The 21,552-nt window shown below is 34.4% G+C and overlaps 2 protein-coding genes across 2 annotated transcripts; one reads left to right on the top strand and one right to left on the bottom strand.

Moving 5' to 3' along the window:
* Positions 1-1,349: 1,349 nt before the first annotated feature.
* LOC145004364 (phytochrome E-like) lies at positions 1,350-6,771 on the top strand. The gene is made up of 4 exons (XM_078963259.1): positions 1,350-3,968; positions 4,746-5,541; positions 5,824-6,117; positions 6,478-6,771. The coding sequence occupies exons 1-4, from the start codon at positions 1,937-1,939 to the stop codon at positions 6,677-6,679; spliced, it is 3,324 nt and encodes a 1,107-aa protein (XP_078819385.1). The 5' UTR covers positions 1,350-1,936; the 3' UTR covers positions 6,680-6,771.
* A 443-nt stretch (positions 6,772-7,214) lies between these two features.
* LOC145006325 (protein MEI2-like 5) lies at positions 7,215-14,298 on the bottom strand. Its single transcript, XM_078965419.1, has 13 exons — positions 13,958-14,298; positions 12,984-13,026; positions 12,746-12,892; positions 12,242-12,663; positions 11,806-11,964; positions 11,600-11,716; positions 10,728-10,879; positions 10,315-10,406; positions 9,224-10,217; positions 8,898-8,982; positions 8,746-8,814; positions 8,468-8,647; positions 7,215-7,971 (listed from the first exon to the last, which is right to left on the bottom strand). Exons 2-13 carry the CDS (start codon positions 13,012-13,014, stop codon positions 7,861-7,863), a joined length of 2,559 nt encoding a protein of 852 aa, XP_078821545.1. The 5' UTR covers positions 13,015-13,026; positions 13,958-14,298; the 3' UTR covers positions 7,215-7,860.
* Positions 14,299-21,552: the final 7,254 nt, after the last annotated feature.

Raw genomic sequence — 21,552 nt, 5'->3', positions numbered from 1 at the left:
TCAATTAAAAACGTGCCATAAATATTTTTTCTAAGAAATTGACGATGCTTTATTAAATAATGTTTTATAAAATTTGGTACAAAAAATATAAGAATATATTATTTTTTCATATTTATATAAACAACTTCAATGACCATTATTGTAATAAACTTTTATTTATAAATTTGTCAAATATATCACGTTTGTGTCGTCGGTTTTTTTTTTAAGTATTGTAACTTTTTTTTCAAAATTGTTTATCACTAATAAAGTTGGAATAAATATAAATTCAAAAAAACTGAAAAAATAAATAAAGTATATGTGTTTTTTAGGCTAGAAGATATCTGAAGATGTTAGAAGACTCTGGTCCACATCTGCACCAAGAAAAGGACACGCAGATATTTTTAGGTTTGCAGTCTTCAAAAAAACAAACAGTCTGCAAAGGCTAATATCTGCACGTGATTTGTATCGCGCAGACAGATGAGGCCAGGAAGATCTGCGGACAAAAAAACAAACATCATCTAAGAGGCTAACAAATAGCCCCTTAGTCTTGTAAAGTTATTTTTATTTTTCCAAGTTTTTCTTTTCATGTACCAATGTAATTGATTCATTTACTAAATTAGTTTAATAGACTCGACTAAAATGGGTCTAAAAAGCCCAAACCGTGAAGTTAAACCGGAATCAAACCGTTAGTAACGGTTTGATTTGGTTTAGTTTTAAATTTTCAGTGGTTCGGCTTCGGTTTTTGCTTGACAAAAACCGTTACTAACGGTTTGGCTTCGATTTGACCTAAAAACCGAAAAAATCGGACCGTAAACACCCCTACCTATTGATCCATTTGAACGACCAAGTATAGATCCGACTCACATACAATCCGACCCACCACCACTAATATTTTTCTACACATTTATATTTTTTTTTGTTTCATATACATAAAAACCAAAAATACATATAAAAAAAAAAAAAAAAAAAAAAAAAAAAAAAAAAAAAAAAAAAAACAAATAGTTTTTAGTTCTAGATTCACCACCCAAAACAAACACTAAAAAACTAAAAAAAATTGTACCATCTATATATAGATTTTCTCATCCCTTTCAATTGAAAAGGTAATTCTTTACAGCCATTTAATATATATTTTTTTACTTTTGTATAGAAAAATGGGCTAAACATATATGCCCTCTCAACGCGCCTTGGCTATATAAAAAATAATATAATAATAACAATAATAAATAAATAAATATGAGCAACTATCCAATCTAAAATATGGTCAAATTCCTTTATTTTAGTAAAATTCCTTTATTTTAATCCAATTTTGTCGTGCAGTCAGTTGCGGTGCGGTGCTGGTATTATCGAGACTAACAGAGTGAAACGAAACATTGGCACCATGTGTGGCGGCAATTAAACCTGCAACTTTCCCCACCACATTCCAAATTAATTCCAATGTGTATCCTAGTTTCTACGCCACCAGTTTTCGGTTTTGAGTTCGTCTTTTACATCGTAACTCGATGCCACTTGAACCAGTTTTATCTGCCCAACAAGGGCATTTTGGAAAGGAGACATTGGAATTTGGAGTTTCGAGTATTAAGGATAGAGATAAAGATAGTGACAGATGGATTTGTGATTCTCTTCATTTTTTTTTATCTCGGAATCTTCCTGTTACCTTTTCCTTGGTCCATGCCATCTTTAGAAAAAGTTCCAATGTTTCTCGATTTTTAATCTTTTCAGTAAGAAACTGCATTGCTTTTGTTGAAGTTAATCCCGATTTATGCTAATGAAGAAGCCAAGCCAAATCAAGAATTCAGTATTAAGAAGATGAGGGTATTGGGAAATGATATTGATATGTGGGAAGTTGAAGAACAAACTCAATCATTTACAACAAGTGTGCTTATTCTGTACCTTCTTCTAATCTTTTGCATAGAACCCACTTCAAATTTCTCAGGAAACCGTAAGAAAGCTGCCATGGATGTTCTTGAAAATGGAGTTAGGAGAGTCTGAGGAGCGAACCATTAAGGCACCTTCATCATCATCAGGCGGAAGCAACATGAACCCAACAAATAAAAACCCGACCTTGGCTCAATATGGTACTGATGCGAGGTTATTGTCAGGATTTGAGCATTCTGTTGGATCTGGTAAGTCTGTTAACTGTTTGAATTTGCTTGCAAATGCACCAAAAGCTGTGGATGGACAACAAATGACAGCTTATTTTGATGCAATTCAAAGGGGTGGCTTGGTTCAACCTTTTGGTTGTATGATCGCAATCGAAGAACCCACTTTTAGAATTATAAGTTTTAGTGAAAACTGTTTTAGTATGTTGAGTTTGAATCTGAACAAGAATAGTACTCTCCTTGGAATCGATGCAAGAACCCTTTTCACCTCAAATTCCCGGGAATCATTAGAAAGAGCCGTAGCTTCTAGAGAAATCACTTTGTTAAACCCGATTTGGGTTCATTCTAAAAGTACCCATAAACCATTTCACGCGATTCTCCATAGGATCGATGTGGGTGTCATAATTGATTTAGAGCCTGCTAATTCCGGCGACCCCACACTACTTCTTGCTGGTGCGGTTCAGTCACAAAAACTTGTCGTTAGAGCAACTTCTAGGCTGCAATCTCTCCCTGGAGGAGACATCGGTGCTTTATGTGACACTGTTGTTGAAGAAGTTCAAAAGCTTACAGGTTACGACAGGGTTATGGTTTACAAGTTTCACGATGACGAACATGGTGAAGTTGTTTCAGAAATCCGAAGATCCGATTTAGAACCGTATTTGGGACTTCACTATCCCGCAACAGACATCCCACAAGCAGCTAGATTCTTGTTCAGACAGAATCGTGTACGGCTAATAGTCGATTGTGATGCGGAATCTGTTCCAGTGATTCAAAGTGACGAGTTAAAGCAACCTTTATGTTTAGTTAATTCCACCCTTCGAGCTCCGCATGGGTGCCATGTGGTTTACATGGCTAACATGGGTTCCATCGGGTCTTTAGTGATGGCAATTCTTGTAAATAACAATGAATCCGTGAAACTATGGGGGTTGGTGGCATGCCACCACACTTCTCCCCGTTATATCCCGTTCCCACTTCGATATGCATGTGAGTTTCTAATGCGATCAGTTGGTTTACAACTTTCCATGGAGCTTCAATTAGCCGAACAAAAAGCCGAAAAAAGGGTACTCAGTATGCAAACAACTTTATGTGACATGGTACTTAGAGATTCCCCTTTTTCGATTATAACTCAGGCTCCTAGCATAATGGATTTAGTGAAATGTGATGGGGCGGGTTTGTATTACAATGGGAAAGTTTGGTTACTTGGTGTAACTCCAAATGAATCACAAGTTATGGATATAGCTAATTGGTTGTATAGTGAGCATAAGGACTCAACGGGGTTCAGTACCGAGAGTTTGTTAAATGCCGGTTATCCTGGTGCGGTTTTGCTTGGTGATGCGGTTTGTGGTATGGCTGCTGCACGAATCACTTCTAAAGATTTCTTGTTTTGGTTTAGATCACATAAAGAAAAAGAAACGAAATGGGCAGGGGCTAAGCATCACCCTGGGGATGAAGATGATGCTAATAGAATGCATCCAAGATCTTCTTTTAAGGCGTTTCTTGAAGTGGAAAAAAGTCGAAGTTTACCTTGGGAAGTTTCTGAGATTAATGTGATTCATTCTTTGCAGCTGATAATGAGATCATCGGTTCATGATGTTGTTGGTGATGGTGGTAGTGGTAAGGTGGTGAAATATGGTCAAGAAAGTGAGAGTATAAGTCAAGGGATGGATGAAATCGGTTTGGTTGCATGTGAAATGGTGAGATTGATTGAAACGGCATCTGTCCCGATCTTTGGGGTTGATGTTTGTGGTTTGATCAACGGGTGGAATGCAAAAATTGCAGAGTTGACCGGTGTGATGGCTAGTGAAGCTATGGGAAAGTCTTTTGTTGATGAATTTATACATGAAACTTCGTGTGAAGTTGTTAAAGATCTTCTACTTAGAGCATTGCAAGGTACATGTTTTATCGAAATTTAAGTACTATTTAATTTCACATGAAGAATTCTTAGGGTAACGAGAAACGCAACTTGGTTGTTAGTTTTAATTAGGGTTTGGACCGTCCGCGTGATGTTGTGGGTACCCAGTATATTAAAAAACGAATCTCGACATGGATAAGGTTTGTGGGAGAAATTTTTGCGCATTTTGGCAAATAACTTCTTTACAAAGTGAATCATAAAAGAAAATAAAGAACAATATATGTAATGGACCAAAAGAGTAACTTTAAAATATATAAGATACTAATAATTTAATCTAAAAGTTATTAGGGAGAAAACTTTTACATGAAAATTAATTTAAAGCTAAAAAATATAAAAGACAATGACGTTCAAGGAAATGAATAGGAATATGTGTGAGACTGTTTGTGTAACTCACAACACATGTTTTCTTTCTAAATCCGAAACGACCCTTCATTCGTTTCTTACATGGATTGCCGTTGGAATGAATAGTGCAATCATCTCACATAACCTACTTTGAAAATTAATTAAATAAAAATTAGTTAAAGGAAAAAATATATATAAAAAGCAAAGGAATGTCTTGTGAGTGTGAGGTAACAATAGGTAAAAATAAAGTCTAAATGAAAGTGGAAATTAAAAAGTTTTCATGTAAAAAGTGATGTGGGGGAATCTAAGTCTTTGTTGGTTCAAAACACGCTCATTTTTTGTGTCATGCTTACTTTGATGAACATAATTTATAGTCTCGAGACTAGAAACTCTCACATGCTTTGTTTATACAGGTGAAGAAGCAAAAAATGTGGAGTTGAAGCTACGTAAGGCTGATATGGATCCGAAAAACAACTCCATTATATACATCATGGCTAATACATGCACAAGCCGGGACTACATGAACAATGTGATAGGAGTATGCTTTGTGGGACAAGATGTAACAACCGAGAAAATTGTCATGGATAAATTTGTACGTATGGAAGGAGATTATAAAGCGATTATCCAAACTTTAAATCCTTTAATTCCTCCTTTATTTGCTTCCAATGAGGATGCTTGTTGTTCTGAATGGAATGCAGCCATGGAAGAACTTACTGGTCACCGGAGACATGAAGTTCTTGGAAAAGTGCTTCCCGGAGAGGTTTTTGGGAGTTTATGTCGACTCAAAGATGAAGATACACTTATGAAATTTATGATCTTGTTGCATAGAACAATCAATGGTCATGATACTTGGGATATGCCATTTGGGTTTTTTGGGAAAGATGGGAATCTTGTGGAAGTTTACTTGACAGCAAATAAAAGAGTTGGTGAAGGTGGAAAAGTTTTTGGGTGTTTTTTCTTTTTGCAGACTAGTGCACCACTTAAAGGAGATGGTGAAGATGATGGAGAATTTATGTTGAAACGTGATAATTTGGCGTATATTAAGCAAGAAATAAAGAACCCATTAAATGGGCTGCGTTTTACTCATAAACTTCTTGAAAACTCGGGTCTTTCGGATGATCAGAAGCAGTATCTAGAGACGAGTGTTGCTTGTGAGAGACATATTGCATCAATCATTGAGGACTTGGATATAGAAAGTATTGAAGAGGGGTAAGAGTCTTAATTCTAGCTCTAAGGTGCTGTTTCTTTTTGACTTGATCTAGTATGCGACTTGATGCTCAAAGAATGACTTAATACAGAAAGTTAGGGAGATGTGGTTATCCCCATTAAGTCCTAAGTTTTTACAAATTCTATCTCCTTTTTTTTTCTTCCACTTCCCCAAGTGTGTCATCATTTCTCCAATATATTTTAAGCATCATTTATTCTGACATCCCTTTCTTGGTTGTTTGTTGCATGTTACATGTTGCATGGTGTGTGATTTTCATTTCACAGTAGCATGGAGCTGAACATGGACCACTTTGTGATGGAGAATCTTTTAGATGCCATTGTGAGCCAAGTCATGATGGTGTTGAAGGAAAAGAATATACCACTGGTTCATGAAATACCTGATCAAGTGAAAAAGCTTGCTCTTCTTGGTGATCAAATTAGGCTGCAGATGGTGTTATCAGATTTCTTGATCAGCATTGTGCATCATGCACCTTCACAGAACGGGTGGGTGGAGATCAAAGTGTCACCTGGACTACGGATGCTACAGGATGGACATGAGTTCATTCATCTTCAGTTCAGGTGTCGTTTATGTCTTTGCTTTTTTTCTTTATCTGAATCAAATAATGAGTTGATTTACATGAATGCCATAACAAGATATTTTTATGAAATAATATGTGGAGAGTTAAATGCAAGAAATATAGCAATGTACTTACATTGATCTGTTTATTATTACAACGTTGTATATCAAAAAATCTATCCATTTATGGCAACATCATCCGCATACAAAACAATTCACTGCTATAATTGGATAGATTTTTCATAATACAATCCCTTCGAATAGGATAATACAAAGAAATGCAAGTAGGAGGTTATAATACACAATGAAAGTACATTGTTATTTCTTGCACTTAGCACTTATTGACCATCTTGTTCTTCTAGAATGACTCATCCGAGCCCGGGGTTACCTGAAAATATCATCAGAGACATGTATGAAGACCGAAAAGAATGGGGTACACGAGAAGGACTTGCTTTGAATCTTTCTAGGAAACTTCTTGGCATCATGAAAGGCCGTGTTCATTATGTTAGAGATGAAAATAAATGTTGCTTCCTTATTGAGATCCAACTTAAAACTAGAAAATAAAGATGTGAAATCAAGAATCTTGTTGACATCAACTGCATTATGTCCAAATGTAGACAATCAACATGTTTAAATGTGGAGGTTGTTGATTTTTATTCCAGTTTTTATGATGTTTATAATTTAGATTACCAAACCTTGATGTGGTGATGAAATCAAATCCAATACAAAAAGAAAGTTGGCTTTTTTGAGGTCAAACCTAGTGCTTTTTTGGTTGAAAACCGGTGTCCGTTTTGTGATGAAATCGTTGGGAGTCTGTTTCAGCTTATGATACTTGGTTATGAGCATTATTTTAGTTTCATATAGTTAACAGATCAAGACGCTGAATCCATGTCAATTTTAAGTTGAAAAGAATCTTTGACTACAAAACGGGAAATGTAACAACTTGTTGCATGGACTGTTTTTTTTATGATGAGATAAAAAGGGTATTTACATTTTTATTTATGAGATGAAAGGGCATTTACATCTTTTAAACATTCATCCTCAATGCATACCAAACACAGTATAATTTGCATTGTTCTGTGTACCATAACAAGGCCCAAAAATCTAAGCATGGTTATAATATAATACACATTTTAATACATCAAATACAAGTCATTACATCACAATAACCACATATTCAACCTGTAAAATGGCTTCTACAAGAAACAGTTGTTCCTCTAAACATGAAACCTGCTCATAACAACTAAAAAGATTGGAGCAATACCACCATAAACACAAAAACAAAGATTTTTCCAACTTCAGTTCCCATCAGTTTTTCGTCAAATAGTGAACCAAAGATGAGATTTAAAACACATGAAAAGTCAATTCTACCCCCCACAGGCCCTCACTATACAATTGGCAAGAAACCCTTTTGAGACTTTCACCATTTTTACTCCAATAAATACCAAGAACCCCAAAACGAAGAGACGATGAACAGAAGATTCAACCAATCGGCAACCTCCACCTGTACATTGCAATCATTCGCCTCTTCCAAAAGCCAAAACACATATTCCTTTTGATCATCTGGTTTCTTTTTTAAATTATCTTTCCGAAAATACACAAAATCTGCACCTTTTTTTTTTCTTTTTCCTTTTTGGTGCGATTTTCTCCTAGTTCTTCTATACACTGTATGTACTGATGAAAAGCAGCAGTCTTGGGTAATGAGTATTATTTAGACACTAACAAGACTGCTGCTTCACCTGCTGTCAGCTCTGCTCAGCTGCCCCATCTTTTGGAGGGCTGCCCGAAGAGTCACCCGAGTCTGACCCATTTGACCGATGCATTTGTATGTTCAAACTACTTGATGATAGTGGTTCCTGTAAGATGCATATCAGATATTACATACAATAGGTATAATACCACTATAATTTATGTGCTTTACTCTTTTTACCAATATAGCTACTTTATCTCTTACCTGCAATAGAAACATACTTTCATTTTTACGGATAATAGCAATATATAACATCAACTTATAAACTGTAATATCTCTTTTCACTCATAATAGCAAAACATACTTGTATTTCTTTACCGATAATAGCAATATGTAATTATGAATAAAAAAAAGTATAGTATGTTACTATTATGGATAAACAATAAAGGGCGAAATACAGAAAACACAACATACTTTCACCATCATACCTTTTTACTATTCATAAAAACACTTCTCCAAGTTATGCAGTTTGTTATCAAGGAAAAATACAGAAAACTTTCACCATTTTATCGATTTAGCCACCCAACTATTACTATAATAATTGTAAAAAATAAACAATAGGGCTTCTATTTAGTATATATTTTTGGAAAAGAATATTTCACCTGATCAGTAACCTCTGAGCCCTCTGAATGAAAAAGAATAGGGCGACAACGTTTATCTTCATTCATCAAACTTGAGTTCTGGAAATGGGTGACAAGAGCTGACTTTCCTTGGATTCGAGCATAAGCCAAGGAAGCAACTTTTTCACTGTTGAACTTCTCCCATTTTTTCCCATTGAATGCCTAAGCCAACCACAATTCACATAAATTAATTAATAATTATAAACCTTTCTTTCAGTGTATTTAATAAAGTTAAAGATAGCAAAAGGTAGGAAAAAAACCTGGTAAAATGGGACTATGTGTGTTGGAGAAAGCATGTTGATGAATGCATAGCCCACATTGCATTTGTTCTACATCAAATAATGGGAAGTTTGTCATGTTTATCATACCAAAAATAACATATTCAACTAGCAAGAAATGCGTAATATTATACCTTAAAATCGATGGGTAAGTAAAGAAAATCATAAGTTCCACTATGATTTTCATCTATAGCAGCGAGCAGCATTTTTGAAGTATACCTGAAAGTACAAAAAAATAATCAAGCTCAAATCTTTAAAGACAAGACAAAACAGTTGATGGACCAATGTCAATGAGAAAAAAAAAGTTTGCAACTTTTTGTCCCACTCAAAAAAGTGGGACAGGGACACCTTCTCGATATCTCTTCTGTGAAAAAGACATAAACGCCCTCCTTATCTTATTCCATTTTTTTGGGTAGGACAAAAGGTTGCAATAAACTGGAAGGGGGAAACAAGATCTTACTTGTTAGGAATGTTTTTAATCATCAAAGTTGTTCGAGTATCTTCCCCACTTGTGATTTTATCAAGATCAAGCTGAAACTGTTTCTTACTATCCGTTTGACTTCCATTCTGGTCAACCCGACGATTCCGTCCACGGTCACTCATAGTTTCAGCAATCGTGGGCCCCAACCCAGGATAATGACCATTTCCAAGAAACATGGGACTAAGCCTTGGACTAAAACTTGGAGAACCATTTTCAACAGACCCATGAGAACCCAAGAACCCGCCTCTATCAATATGACCCAAACCCACACCCACACCACCTCCAAAAGCTGGTGGACTCATGAACAATGTTTCAGGAGATTCATGATACCTACCAAGACCAAAATGCCCCTCAAACGGGATCCCAGATGGAGCCGATCCAACATGATGTTGTTGATGGTGGTGGTGGTGGTGTTGGACTTGGGTCGAACCAAGCAAAGATCCATGGCGGGCGGTGATGGGGAACCCATGGGTGGTGAGCCCCTTGGATGTGGTAAACGGGTGACCCATGGATATTGATGGGGTTCGGGTTCGGGTTGCAATAGGAAACCCATGGTTAGGTGAAGGTCCTTTGGGTTGTTGGGGTTGGGTTTGTTCAGGGTATATATTGGGACTACCCCATAAAAACTGTGGGCCCGATAACGTTTCGATTCCTGAACCACCACCGGTTGAGGTTGAACCACCACCATTGAATGAGGATAAAGAAATCGATTCATTAAATTGGCTTAATTTGGATTCAGGAAGAGAATGAGAGTGTTGAAATGTGTTTGAATTTCCATTGAAAAGATTTTGTTCAAGATGGTTTCGGTTAGTGCGCGTGTGGTCTTTGCCAATTGGTGCTATTCGGGCCGGTTGAGGGTGCAGAATGGAAGCCAGGCCCGGTAGGGTTGGGCTCATTGAGCCCATGACAGGTGACTTGCTTAGACTTTGAAGTGGGCTGTGTTCAATTGGGCTGCCAAACTGTGGCCACACACCTGCTAGGTCAAAATGGTCAAAGAAAGTCAACTCAAAGTCTCGATTTTGAATCATGTCATGTATAATAGATTCATATCCCACAAAAGCTCTTTTTACCTGGAGGAGAGTTGGCCATTGAGGGACCCACTTGAAGTCGGAAGCTTCGGGTGTCATCCTGTTCGAATTCTTGACTCAATTGCAACATCAGGCTAAGTAACAAAGAAAAAAAACAAATCATTATGATTGATATTCAACTTTTTCAGCCATCTTATTTGTGTTTTTATGAAAATATAAGTACTTTTAGCGAAAAACAACACTATTCTTTGTACAAATGAGGAATTTTCAATAAATGGTGGAAATGTAAACTCAAAAATAACATTACAATGGTTCACAAAGCTAAAAACTCATGCACAATCTATCGTCAATGAATCTGGTTGTATAAGTTAAAAGGCAGTCATTAAAAATGTGAAATATGTATGAAAACAAAGGTATAAAATTATAAAAACAAACACAAAATTTATAAAACTTACTTTCGGCGGGCTCCACCAGGGCGACTAGGTTCAAGCTTTATGCGTTTGCCAGCTATGTCACTCCTGTTCAGGGATCTAAGGGCTGCTTCTGCTGCTCTAACATCATAATATTCAATGAACTTGTGGTGTCTTTTGTGTGGTGTCTCCCTTATCTGTTATTTTGCAACAAAGTTAATAACTAAATGTATATTTTTCAAGATCCCAAATAAATGGTCCCACTATGTGTTAGCCAAGTGATTATATTTCATTCATATTGATCGACTATTCAAACCACTTGGCTTTTTCGTAGAAAACAAGTCACCATGCTTGTGAAAATGCAAAAAGAACATATTGCAACAACCACCTCAGACAAAAAAAAATAGAGTAAATGCTTCACTTAGCAAGAGCTGAATGTAAGAAATAGCAATGTACTTCCATTTATTTGCGTATTATAAAAGCCTAATTTCATTACTTTTTACAGCAGTGTACTTATAAGGCTTTTTTCCTGTTAAGACGTATTTTGAAACTACCAATTAATAGCATTATACTTCCAATTTTCTTCTTATTAGGACATTATACTTTGAAAGTTTTACCCAATTATAAGTTTATAACAGTGAAAATTGCTTTGAAAGTGGATGACATTCCTGTAATTGGGTGGAATTTTCAATACACAAAACTGTAATAGGAAGAAATGAAAGTAGGATGCTATAATAAACAAATCAATGGAAGTACATTACTAACTCTTGCATTTAACCCTTCTTGCAAAATCTATTGTTTTGGAATCTACACAGTAATGATAATTAGTTTGCAATTAAAAGCCAAATCTAATCATTCAAAACCTTGATCACTCTTTTTTTCCATTAGAAAGAGCATTGGAGAGAGAAGAAAATTACCTCTTTAACCTCGCCATATGCCCCAAAGATTTGAAGAAGATCTTCACATGAAACCGAAGGATCCAGATTAAAAACAACTAAAGTTCCTTGATTTATATCTTTGTCTGACGGGTTATCCTAGTACACAAAAGAACATAATATATTAACTTACATGATGAAGAAAACGGAAAAAAGAAAATGAAAATAAAAAAGAAAAAAAAACAAACCTTTGGAATTGAATAGTGAATGTCTAGCTTCCTTCTTCTTAGTGGCTTATTCTGTAATGCACGCATGGCAGTTCTTGCAGCACGAATATCATAGTAAGATATCATCACAAAACCCCTGTGTTTACATGCTGTGTACAGTGTCCGTATATCACCATATTGCTATAAATGAATACAAAAAAAACAAAATTAGTAAATGAAATACATAAAGATTTATCTACACATGGCTTAAATACTTTCAATATTCTTCTATAGTAATGCATAAAAGATTCTCTTCATTGATAAATCAACAACACCACCCAAGTCACATAAAGCCCATAATGAGGATATAAAGTAAAGAAGCAAAAGGGTAAGCAGGTAAATTCACAGATACACAAACAATGAAAGCAGATACTAGCAATAAAGCAGAAAGCAGATAAATTTGGATAAAATTAGGTACCTCAAACAAAGTTCTGAGCTCTGAATCCTCAACATTACTATTTATGTTACGCACGAATAATGTTCTAGAAGGATGTTCTCCATATGGATGCTCACCAGCAACAGTTGCCACACCATTTGCAAGAGTGTAGTGGGCCACCCCATTGCCAACAACCCCATCAGTCAAACCTACCTTTGACATGCTAACATTTAAGGTATCCATGTCTGATTCAAGTTCCATACCCCCTCCACTTCCAAATAGATCATAATCTTCTAACTCATCTGCACGACTAGGAAAAGTATTGAGGTCAAAACCGTCAATTACACCTGCTAAAAGCTCATCTTCTTCAGGTAACAAGTTTCCAATTGCATGGTCTTCAAGTTCTTCTAGCAAATCATTGCCTTCTAAAGATTGAAAATCATTCTCTGTGTTATTGGATATCACTGCATTTTTTAAACCAGAAAGGAAAGAGTAAGGTGTTGTTTCTTTTTGACTTAATGGATACAGACTACAGAGGGTGCATACACTTCTCATGGGGTAAAACTGGTAATGAACTTGAGAAAAGAGTGGTATCACTTGAGGCATCATTATAAGCATCAGATCCAGTTAACATGTCCCTTGCCCCACTTCCAACCACTTTTGAGAAACTCATTGATGTTATCTTTGAAGGACCTGTCACAAAACAGAGTTGGTTGGTTCTCAATGCATTTTACTCATTACAAGTGTAAATAAACAGCCAATGATTAAAGAACTTCAAGCTTACCAAAAGCAAAATGCTGTGAAGAATGTTGCATTGTGAAACACTCCTGTCATGTAAATTTAAGTCAAAAGTATCAATATCTGCCAAGAATAACGAAATTGACAGCATTTACATTCCTAAGGTTCATCATTGAGATAACTGTGTGATTAGCTAGCGATCCCTAGGTTTAAATCATTCAAGTTGTAATAATCAGTTTCAGTTTCAAATCGCAGAACCAAAAAAACCCTAGGTTTAAAATCGCTCCCGAGTCCTGACATGAAAACTGTGAATCATGATCCAATCAAGGAAACAGAGTTTTAACCTGAATGATTGTTGTTTAAGGTGTTTATGTATAATAACTAAAGAACACTAATCTAATTAAATGAACAATCGACTACAAAACTACAAGGCCATATGTTTAAAGTTATAATGAATCATCAGACCATAAAGAAGTTTGAAATGCTTAAACTCAAACTGAAATAAACACAGATTTGTCCGAAACAGAATTGTGGTAGTCTGATCATCGAGAGATTATGCTTACACAAACAAGTACGTGCAAAATCTTTGCATTTAGATGGGAAAAAGGGGAAAACTTGGAGAAATTATACAAAAGTAGTGTGAAGTGTTCTTAAATTCGCCATTGATAAGCAATAATTGCTCGAATTAACAACAAAATCACAACCAATTCGGTGATCCGCAAAAACCCCAATAAGGAATCTGCAATCTGTACACCGATCGCGACATGCAAAGCAATAAAGCCTCGTAATTTCACAATAACAAACAAAAATTATGCTAATCCGAACTAAACCCCAATTTCCCACCCCATAAACTCGTAAGAAATCACAAACCCCGTTTCAGAATAAGCACGAGTATATCAAAAAAATCGAAACCCCAGAAACAATATCAAAAAAAAAAAAAAAAACGAAATGGGGTTTACGATTTTTACACACAGAAACATGTGTTTTATGTGTGTGTGAGAGAAAGAGGGAAAAGGGTACCTGGAAAAAGGTCAAAGTAAAAAGAGAAGCGTAGAAGAGAGTAAAGGGTGTCTGAAGACGAACAAGAAGAAGAAACAAGAATCAAAATCGCATGTGAATCTGCAACAGATTCGACGGGAACATCATCTCCATGATCGGATGACAGAGAGAGAAAGTTTCTTGCTTTTAGATAGAGAAATAGTGGAGGCGTGAGGGGAGAGAACTGTGTGTATATGTATGTGTGTCTCTGTTTTTCTCTCTCTAGAAAAAAAGCACAACACAAAAACACGTACGGAATCTATAGATACATATATTGTGTATCTATATGTAGAGAGAGAAAGTTTTGATTGGAGGAACAAGTGAAAAAACTTCAGGGAATGATTGAGAGAGAGATAAGATTGTTTATAAACTGTATTTAAATCTGTTTTGGTGTCCGTATGTTCATTTTTATATTATGCAATTACTATTCTGCCCTTGAACAAGGATATATTACCATATCACTTTATTATCTTTCGGAATTATTAAGGAGCAATTAGTTGTAGATTAATAACAAATATCCGAGGTAAGATTGTTTATTACGAAAGTGTATTGATTGAAATTATCTTTTAATAAAGTCATTTAATATACTAAAAGTTGTCGAAGATGATCAGATAAATAAATAAATATCTACAAATCAATTAATATTTATAAATCAAGAACTCTCTCATCAATATCTCTTACAAACCTTTCAATTCTAAAAAAATAGGATTGGAACTTATGAAAGGTGTAGTTCTTGTCACTATCTTGAAAATCGAACCTGACCAGGAACCGATCAGTTTATCATATTTTTCAGACCAAAAACTATTTATATATAAATCACTTAAAGTTGTCCGATTTTTACAAAAAGCAGTTTAATTGGTACCGGTTCAATTACTACAAACCGGTTCGTGAGAATATATATATATATATATATATATATATATATATATATATATATATATATGTGTGTGTGTGTGTGTGTGTGTTTTCTTAATTTTTATGCTTCTTAAAATTAAACACGATTTAATTTAATTGGAATTTTGTGTACGAAGTGAAATCATGGTTCTTATCTCTTGCCTCTTTAAAACTTATTTTCTGAGGTTTTTTGAATTATTTATAAGTTTTAAAATAATATGATGTAATAATGACATCATTTGGTTTTTTGGACCTGTCTAACGTGTTGAACCATCAAACCGATAAGACGATCATTTCGATGACTGGTCCGGTTATCAAAACTATGGTTTTTGTTTGTGCATTATGCACATGAAACTTACATTTAGTATGTATCTTTTGTTAGGAGGATAACAAACATAAAACTCTAATTGTATTATAGTAGTAATCATTTTGTTTTAAGAAAAAATCATATTAAATTAAACTTTATAAGGTTGTTCCAAATTGTTAGCGAAAAATGAAGCAATGAGACCGGAACATTAACCAATTCCATGAGAGCTGCAAAATGCATCAAAGGGTTGTGAAAATTGGTCGTTCACTTTTCTATTGTTTGTTATGTAAATAGATATGAGAAAATTGGTCATATGTATTGAAAAATTATAATTTCTTGTATTGAAAAATTATAATTTCTTGGTGTAGAATATAATCATCTTTCGTACTACGAAATCTTAAATTTTTATTTGTATAATATGACCATTTCATAGTGGGGTGCTAAGAAATTGTCATTTCTCAATGTATAATATCACAATTTAAAAGTGTTATGTAAATTTCAATCAAGAATTTATTAAAGACAAAACTACACGATTGGTTCTTGTGGTTAGCTGAAAATTGTCACTTTAATCCAAAAAGTTTGGACTAACACCAGAGGTCTAAACTTTTCATTTTGTTGTGAGTTTGGTCCGATTTTGTTTTAACTTTTTTAAAAAGATGATTTTGCCCTTTATTATTTATATTTTAATTTTCTTTTATTACAACAATTAAAAACAATTAAAAATAAAAGAAAAAAATACTCTCTCTCTCTCTCTCTCTCTCTCTCTCTCTCTCTCTCTCTCTCTCTCTCTCTCTCTCTCTCTCTCTCTCTCTCTCTCTCTCTCTCTCAACAAACACCCATTCTTCATTCCACCCTCATCTTTTTAGATCAAATATCCAGTTTCCACTAAAATTTATTGTTCTTCACATGTTTATTTTTCAACAAAGCACAAATTTTTTAGTTTTTTTAGATTAAATGCTTTGACCGTTTTGATTTGTTACGAGAACCCAGAATCCATCGAACCATAAATTCAATTAGGAGCTCATGTATCACTTCGATAAACACCAAACAATCATCATCACCAATAATTTTCAAATCAAACACCATACCTAAAAAGATTTCAGGTTCTTGATTGTTCTTCAAATATGATCGCACACACTTCAAGGTTCAAAGCTTTCAACCAAACAAAAAAACTCTCACACATACACATAAGCAAAAAAACCCAAATAAACCCTCCATCTCCATCTACCATCAATCTGTATACAGATTCAAGTAATGAACTTCTCAAAAAACCCAGTTCGTTTGCAACAGCCATCACTGGTGTCCTCATAGAAGTGGGTTTACATCACAGAGGTGGGTTTAAATGGTTTTCGGATCTACACCACATCACAGAGGTGGTTTACAATGTTTTCGGATCTGACAAAGAGGATGAGAAAGGTTATCAGATCTTAAAGAGGTGGAGATAAGGGCGGCGATCCGAAAACACCATCCTATGTCATCGGAGCTATGGTTTTTAGCGGTGGCTTCCTATGTTAGAGGTAGAGATCTGTGAAAACCCTAGTAGCGATGGCGACGACTTAGGGTTTCATTTGGCGATATCGGTGCAGGTAGAGGGTGGCGTTCCAGATCCAGTTATGATGAAAATAAGGTGTGAAGAAGATGTTGGTGGTCGCGTTCTTGAAGGTTGTTTGACGGTGGTTGTTGTGGAGACGAAGACGGTAGCTGACAGTGGTGATGACAGCGGCTGGTGGTGGTGTATCGGTAATTTTCATCTTCCTGTAAGTGGTAGTGTATCGGTGTATATGAAAATGAAAAAAGATGGTGTTACAGACTTTAAGAGAGAGAGAGAGAGAGAGAGAGGTATTTTATTTTTCTTTTACTTTTAATTGTTTTTAATTGTTGTAATAAAAAATTAAAATATTAAATAATAATGGGCAAAATCATCTTTATAAAAAATTTCAAACGATATTGGACCAAACTCGTAACAAAATGAAAAGTTTGGACCTCAGGTGCTAGTCCAAACTTTTTTGGACCAAAGTGACAGTTTTCAGCTAACCACAGGGACCATTCATACAGTTTTGTCTTTATTAAATAATTGTGTATAAATAACAGAGCACATAAATATAATCAAATAACAATACTTATACTATGGTATCTAAATCTACACATTACATAAATATCATTAATATTTTTAGTCTTGTTTGTTTATTTCCAATACATATCAAGATTTGTGAAACTTTTAACATTCAACGTCTAAAATCTGCACAATTTAAAAAAAAAACAAAAAACTAACAAGTAAATGCGAAAATAATCATTTATCAATATGGTCAATTCTTAATGGGGTAGTGAGAAAATGTTATTTCTTATTGAGAAAACATTTTATAAGTATTACTACAAAAAATTTAGTCTTACACTAACGCAATATTCAAAACAATAGTTTCAAAAACATTTTTTTACATCCCAAAATACATTCGGGTTTACAACATATCTTAACCATAATTTTGAAGCAACAGGGATATACAAAATGAAATGTACATCTAGTTCATGTCCTTGGTGCTACTGTCCCCTCTCGTACTACAACTACTACATGAACCTACAACACATGTCAAACTACAAACATCAGACAACAGGTTTGGTGACTTATAAATCATTCTATTTACATATTCTCATATTCTACTATTTTCTTTTCTCATTAAGACCTAAACGGTCTAGTCACATAAAGTAACTATATCTATCATGTAGAGTGACGTCATAGCTCCGACCTTACCGGTGTACAATCATCTGGACTATGCCCTTTTACTTTGATCCTTTGTGGATCCTTCACATTTCTTTTCATAAACCTCGCGTCGACTCCAATGATCCCTTACGGATCCATTATGTATAATTGTTCGTAGATTATAGTGATCCCTTGCGGATCCATTAATCTTTCTACTTGTTATCTTCATCTCTCTCTATGTCATTATCTCTTTCTGTATCTCTATATATTCTCATTCTCTCTAGATCTAACTCTTCTCATTCCTTCTATTTATTCTCGTCATCTCTTTATCTATTCTCATTATGTATATCTTTATCTATTCTCATTCTCTTTATCTCGGCTCATTCTCTTTACTTATCTCATTATCCCCATATCTTCTCATTATCTTCATATCTCTTCTCATTATCTTTTTATCTCTTCTCATTCTCTCTATCTCTATATCTTCTCTCTATCTCTATCTCTTTTCATTATCTCTTGATCTCTTCTCAATGTCTCTCTATCTATTCTCATTTTCTTTATCTTTATATTTTCTCTTTATCTTTGTCTTTTCTCATTATCTCTTTATATATTCTCATTATCTTTGTCTCTATATTTTCTCATTCTCTCTATCTTTTCTTATCCTATTTATCTCTTATCAATCTCTTTATTTCTTTCATTCTTTATCTCTATAAACACATATTCTCTTTCCCGAAGAAATCACATATCTCTATTCCCGAAGGAATCACATATCTCTACTCCCGAAATAATCATATTTATTTATTCTCGAAGGAATCACATATCTCTATTCCCCAAAGGAATCGCATATCTCTAGTCCCAAAGGAATTATATATATATATATATATATATATATATATATATATTCCCAAATGAATCACATATCTCTATTCCCGAAGGAATCACATATCTCTATTCCCGAAGGAAACATATCTCTATTCCCGAAGAAATTGCATCTCTACATTCTCAAAAGCATCACATTCCTCTATTCCCAAAAGAATTATCTTTCTACATTCTTATATTATTTCATGTGAATGTTATGGTCTTCCCATAGTATTCCATGCAAATGCTACGGTCTCCCCATAGTTTTTCACATTACTTGGCATATCAACATTTTATCATATCTTTTTACATTCTCATAGGCTTTTATGCTACTTGGCACATAAACAATCTATCATCTAATTTCATTAAGAAATCTTATATTATCCATTTAGTACTCAATTCATTAAGTACTTAAACTAAACATTCATCTAATAATGTGTAGGTATTTAACATAATACCACTAACATCTAACCATGTAATTATACATAAGAACATTAACATCTAACCATGCATTCAACTCATTCATAAGATTATAACTCATATAATCATACTCTATTGGAAGTTATAACTCACCTTGTTATTTAGTTAAAACTAACTACCATCGGCTCCAATTCTCCAATTGATGCACTTGATCAGTCTTCTTTGCCAAGACCTATTTAAACAACATATCAAGTTCCTTAGAAATTCTCATAACTAATTAAGAGCTAAATTACTATCTATATAAAAAATGATCACTCATTTGATCATAATTTGGCATATTAACTCTCTATCTCAAAATCAATCATTATTCACATATTAAACTTCTATACAACTTAATTCATTAAGTCCTAGACTTAATTCTATCATATCTTCTCTTTTACTAGTTAGGGTTTAAACCCTAATTATCTATAAATGGATTTCACCATGAAAATAACATTCAAATCTTGTATAAAGCTTCTAAACACTCTAAATAATATACTAATCGAAGATAAGTTGACTAATTCAGGTATTCTAGCCAATCTCATAATTTCACCATTGAAGCTCAAGCCTCCATTAAAGAGGGAAAACATTACCTTTAGAGGGAAAGGGTGTTAATCCTTGCAATCCTCCATCACTATCTCATATTGTCAAGATTTTATCTTCAAAATCTCCATTCCTCAACTCTCAATCGAATTTAGGAGAAAATGGTTCCAGAATGAGCTCTTAACAGGCTTAAATCTATTTCCTTACCTCGTAACTGAGTCGCGGCCAACAAACCACTGCATTATGGTGCCTCAAGTTACGTCGCGGTTTCTCTATACCATGTTGTGGTACCATCCCATTATAGTATTCTACTTTCACTTTTCGCCCTGCGGTCAAAGTACGTTGTCCTATACTTATGATGAAATATCGTCTGCTTATTGTCTCACAAACCATTGTGTCGCGGCCAACATGCCACCGTGTTGTGGTTGTTGCACATCAGCAAACCCTTTGTTGATTCCTTTCCAATCTTACTTGCTTTCTAATGTAATCTTCAAAGATGCATATCTTCTTATTTGATATCCGTTTTCTACAAATCTTATATCCATACGAAGGTAGTTCTATAACTCCATTACGTCACTTCGGACTGAATGTCTACGATTATTAATCCATTAGGCCACAAACTTGCCATTTAAAGGCATAAAATTCTCATTTTACCCTCTTTTTGGTCTAACTGCACAATCTTTTGCCTTTCTTCTCTTGAATCAACTTATCTCATCTCATAATAGTGACTTTGACTTATCTCAACTAATTTCACAAAGTTACATCTTCCAAACTCATGAAATACTTCTAAATGACCAAATTTCACTTTTGGTCAATAACCCACTAAAAGTCAAATCTTTCTAAATTTAGGTTCTTACAAGGAGTGTCTTTGAGGAATTCCAAACAATATATTGTAGCTAATTCATCAATTGAATATAAGTATATATTCATGAAACATCATTATAGTTTTAAGGTCGTAAAGAATATAGACATTTATCGTTAGTAGAGTTGGGAACTTGGTTGACCCATTTCCCACCCTATTGTCACAAACCAACACATGACTCTTGTACAAAGTCTATGGGCGTTGGATTTGGAAACGAATTATAATGAGTGTATTTTTTTATTTGATGTTGCGGAAATTATACAATATGCAGTTTTATGATGTAATGATTATTATGTTGTGATTTTAATATATGCTAAGAGTAGTTAGTTCATTATTTCATTATTGTGTTCTATTTTCATGTTCGTTTACTTTCTTGAATACTAGTGTGCTTGAAGTTTCCACATTTGATCATTATTCTTAAAAGAAAGTGGTAAACTAAGACTGATGTGAGGTGTTGGTTAATTATCCATGGCCATGGATATTGTACTAAGATGTGACTACACTCATATGTACTTTATAAATATCAAGTGTTGGAACAACCTACATTTAGATATTATTTCATTAATCATTTCACAAGTAATTATAAAAGGTATATTTGATGTCAATAAAATAGAGATGCACAAGGTTCATGACTCACAGTTTGTTATGTTTTGGCATTCTCCAATTTTGTTCATAATAGGCAGTTATACAAGAAATGTTAAGGTGTGGCATAATAAGTGAGTAAGGCATATGTATTTATTGTTTATTTGTTCGTTTTCCCTTATGATATGAGCGATATATGTGAGCCTCTCGATGGTTTAGTGTTAACACTAAATGCAGGGCCACGACCAGACTGGATTTATATTGGATTAATTGTACAGTTTGTTTTTGTGGTCACCACGAATCTTTTTCAGAAAACATAATATTAAACTTTTTAAGAGTGACATTGATCCATTTCTTGTGTTTATATGAATACCAACAAC

The sequence above is a fragment of the Lactuca saligna genome, chromosome 7 (genome assembly GCF_052625555.1).
Source record: "Lactuca saligna cultivar CGN05327 chromosome 7, ASM5262555v1, whole genome shotgun sequence".
NCBI classification, from domain to species: Eukaryota; Viridiplantae; Streptophyta; class Magnoliopsida; order Asterales; family Asteraceae; genus Lactuca; species Lactuca saligna.
This window is presented reverse-complemented; position numbering and strand designations above follow the sequence as displayed.

Coding starts and splice junctions, on each gene's coding strand:
- LOC145004364 (XM_078963259.1), top strand. CDS start 1,937: ATGTTCTTGAAAATGGAGTTAGGAGAGTCTGAGGAGCGAACCATTAAG. Junction 3,969..4,745: donor TCTACTTAGAGCATTGCAAG/GTACATGTTTTA, acceptor TTGTTTATACAG/GTGAAGAAGCAAAAAATGTG. Junction 6,118..6,477: donor TTCATTCATCTTCAGTTCAG/GTGTCGTTTATG, acceptor TTGTTCTTCTAG/AATGACTCATCCGAGCCCGG.
- LOC145006325 (XM_078965419.1), bottom strand. CDS start 13,014: ATGCAACATTCTTCACAGCATTTTGCTTTTG. Junction 10,218..10,314: donor AATGGCCAACTCTCCTCCAG/GTAAAAAGAGCT, acceptor TTGACCTAGCAG/GTGTGTGGCCACAGTTTGGC. Junction 8,815..8,897: donor ACTTACCCATCGATTTTAAG/GTATAATATTAC, acceptor TATTTGATGTAG/AACAAATGCAATGTGGGCTA.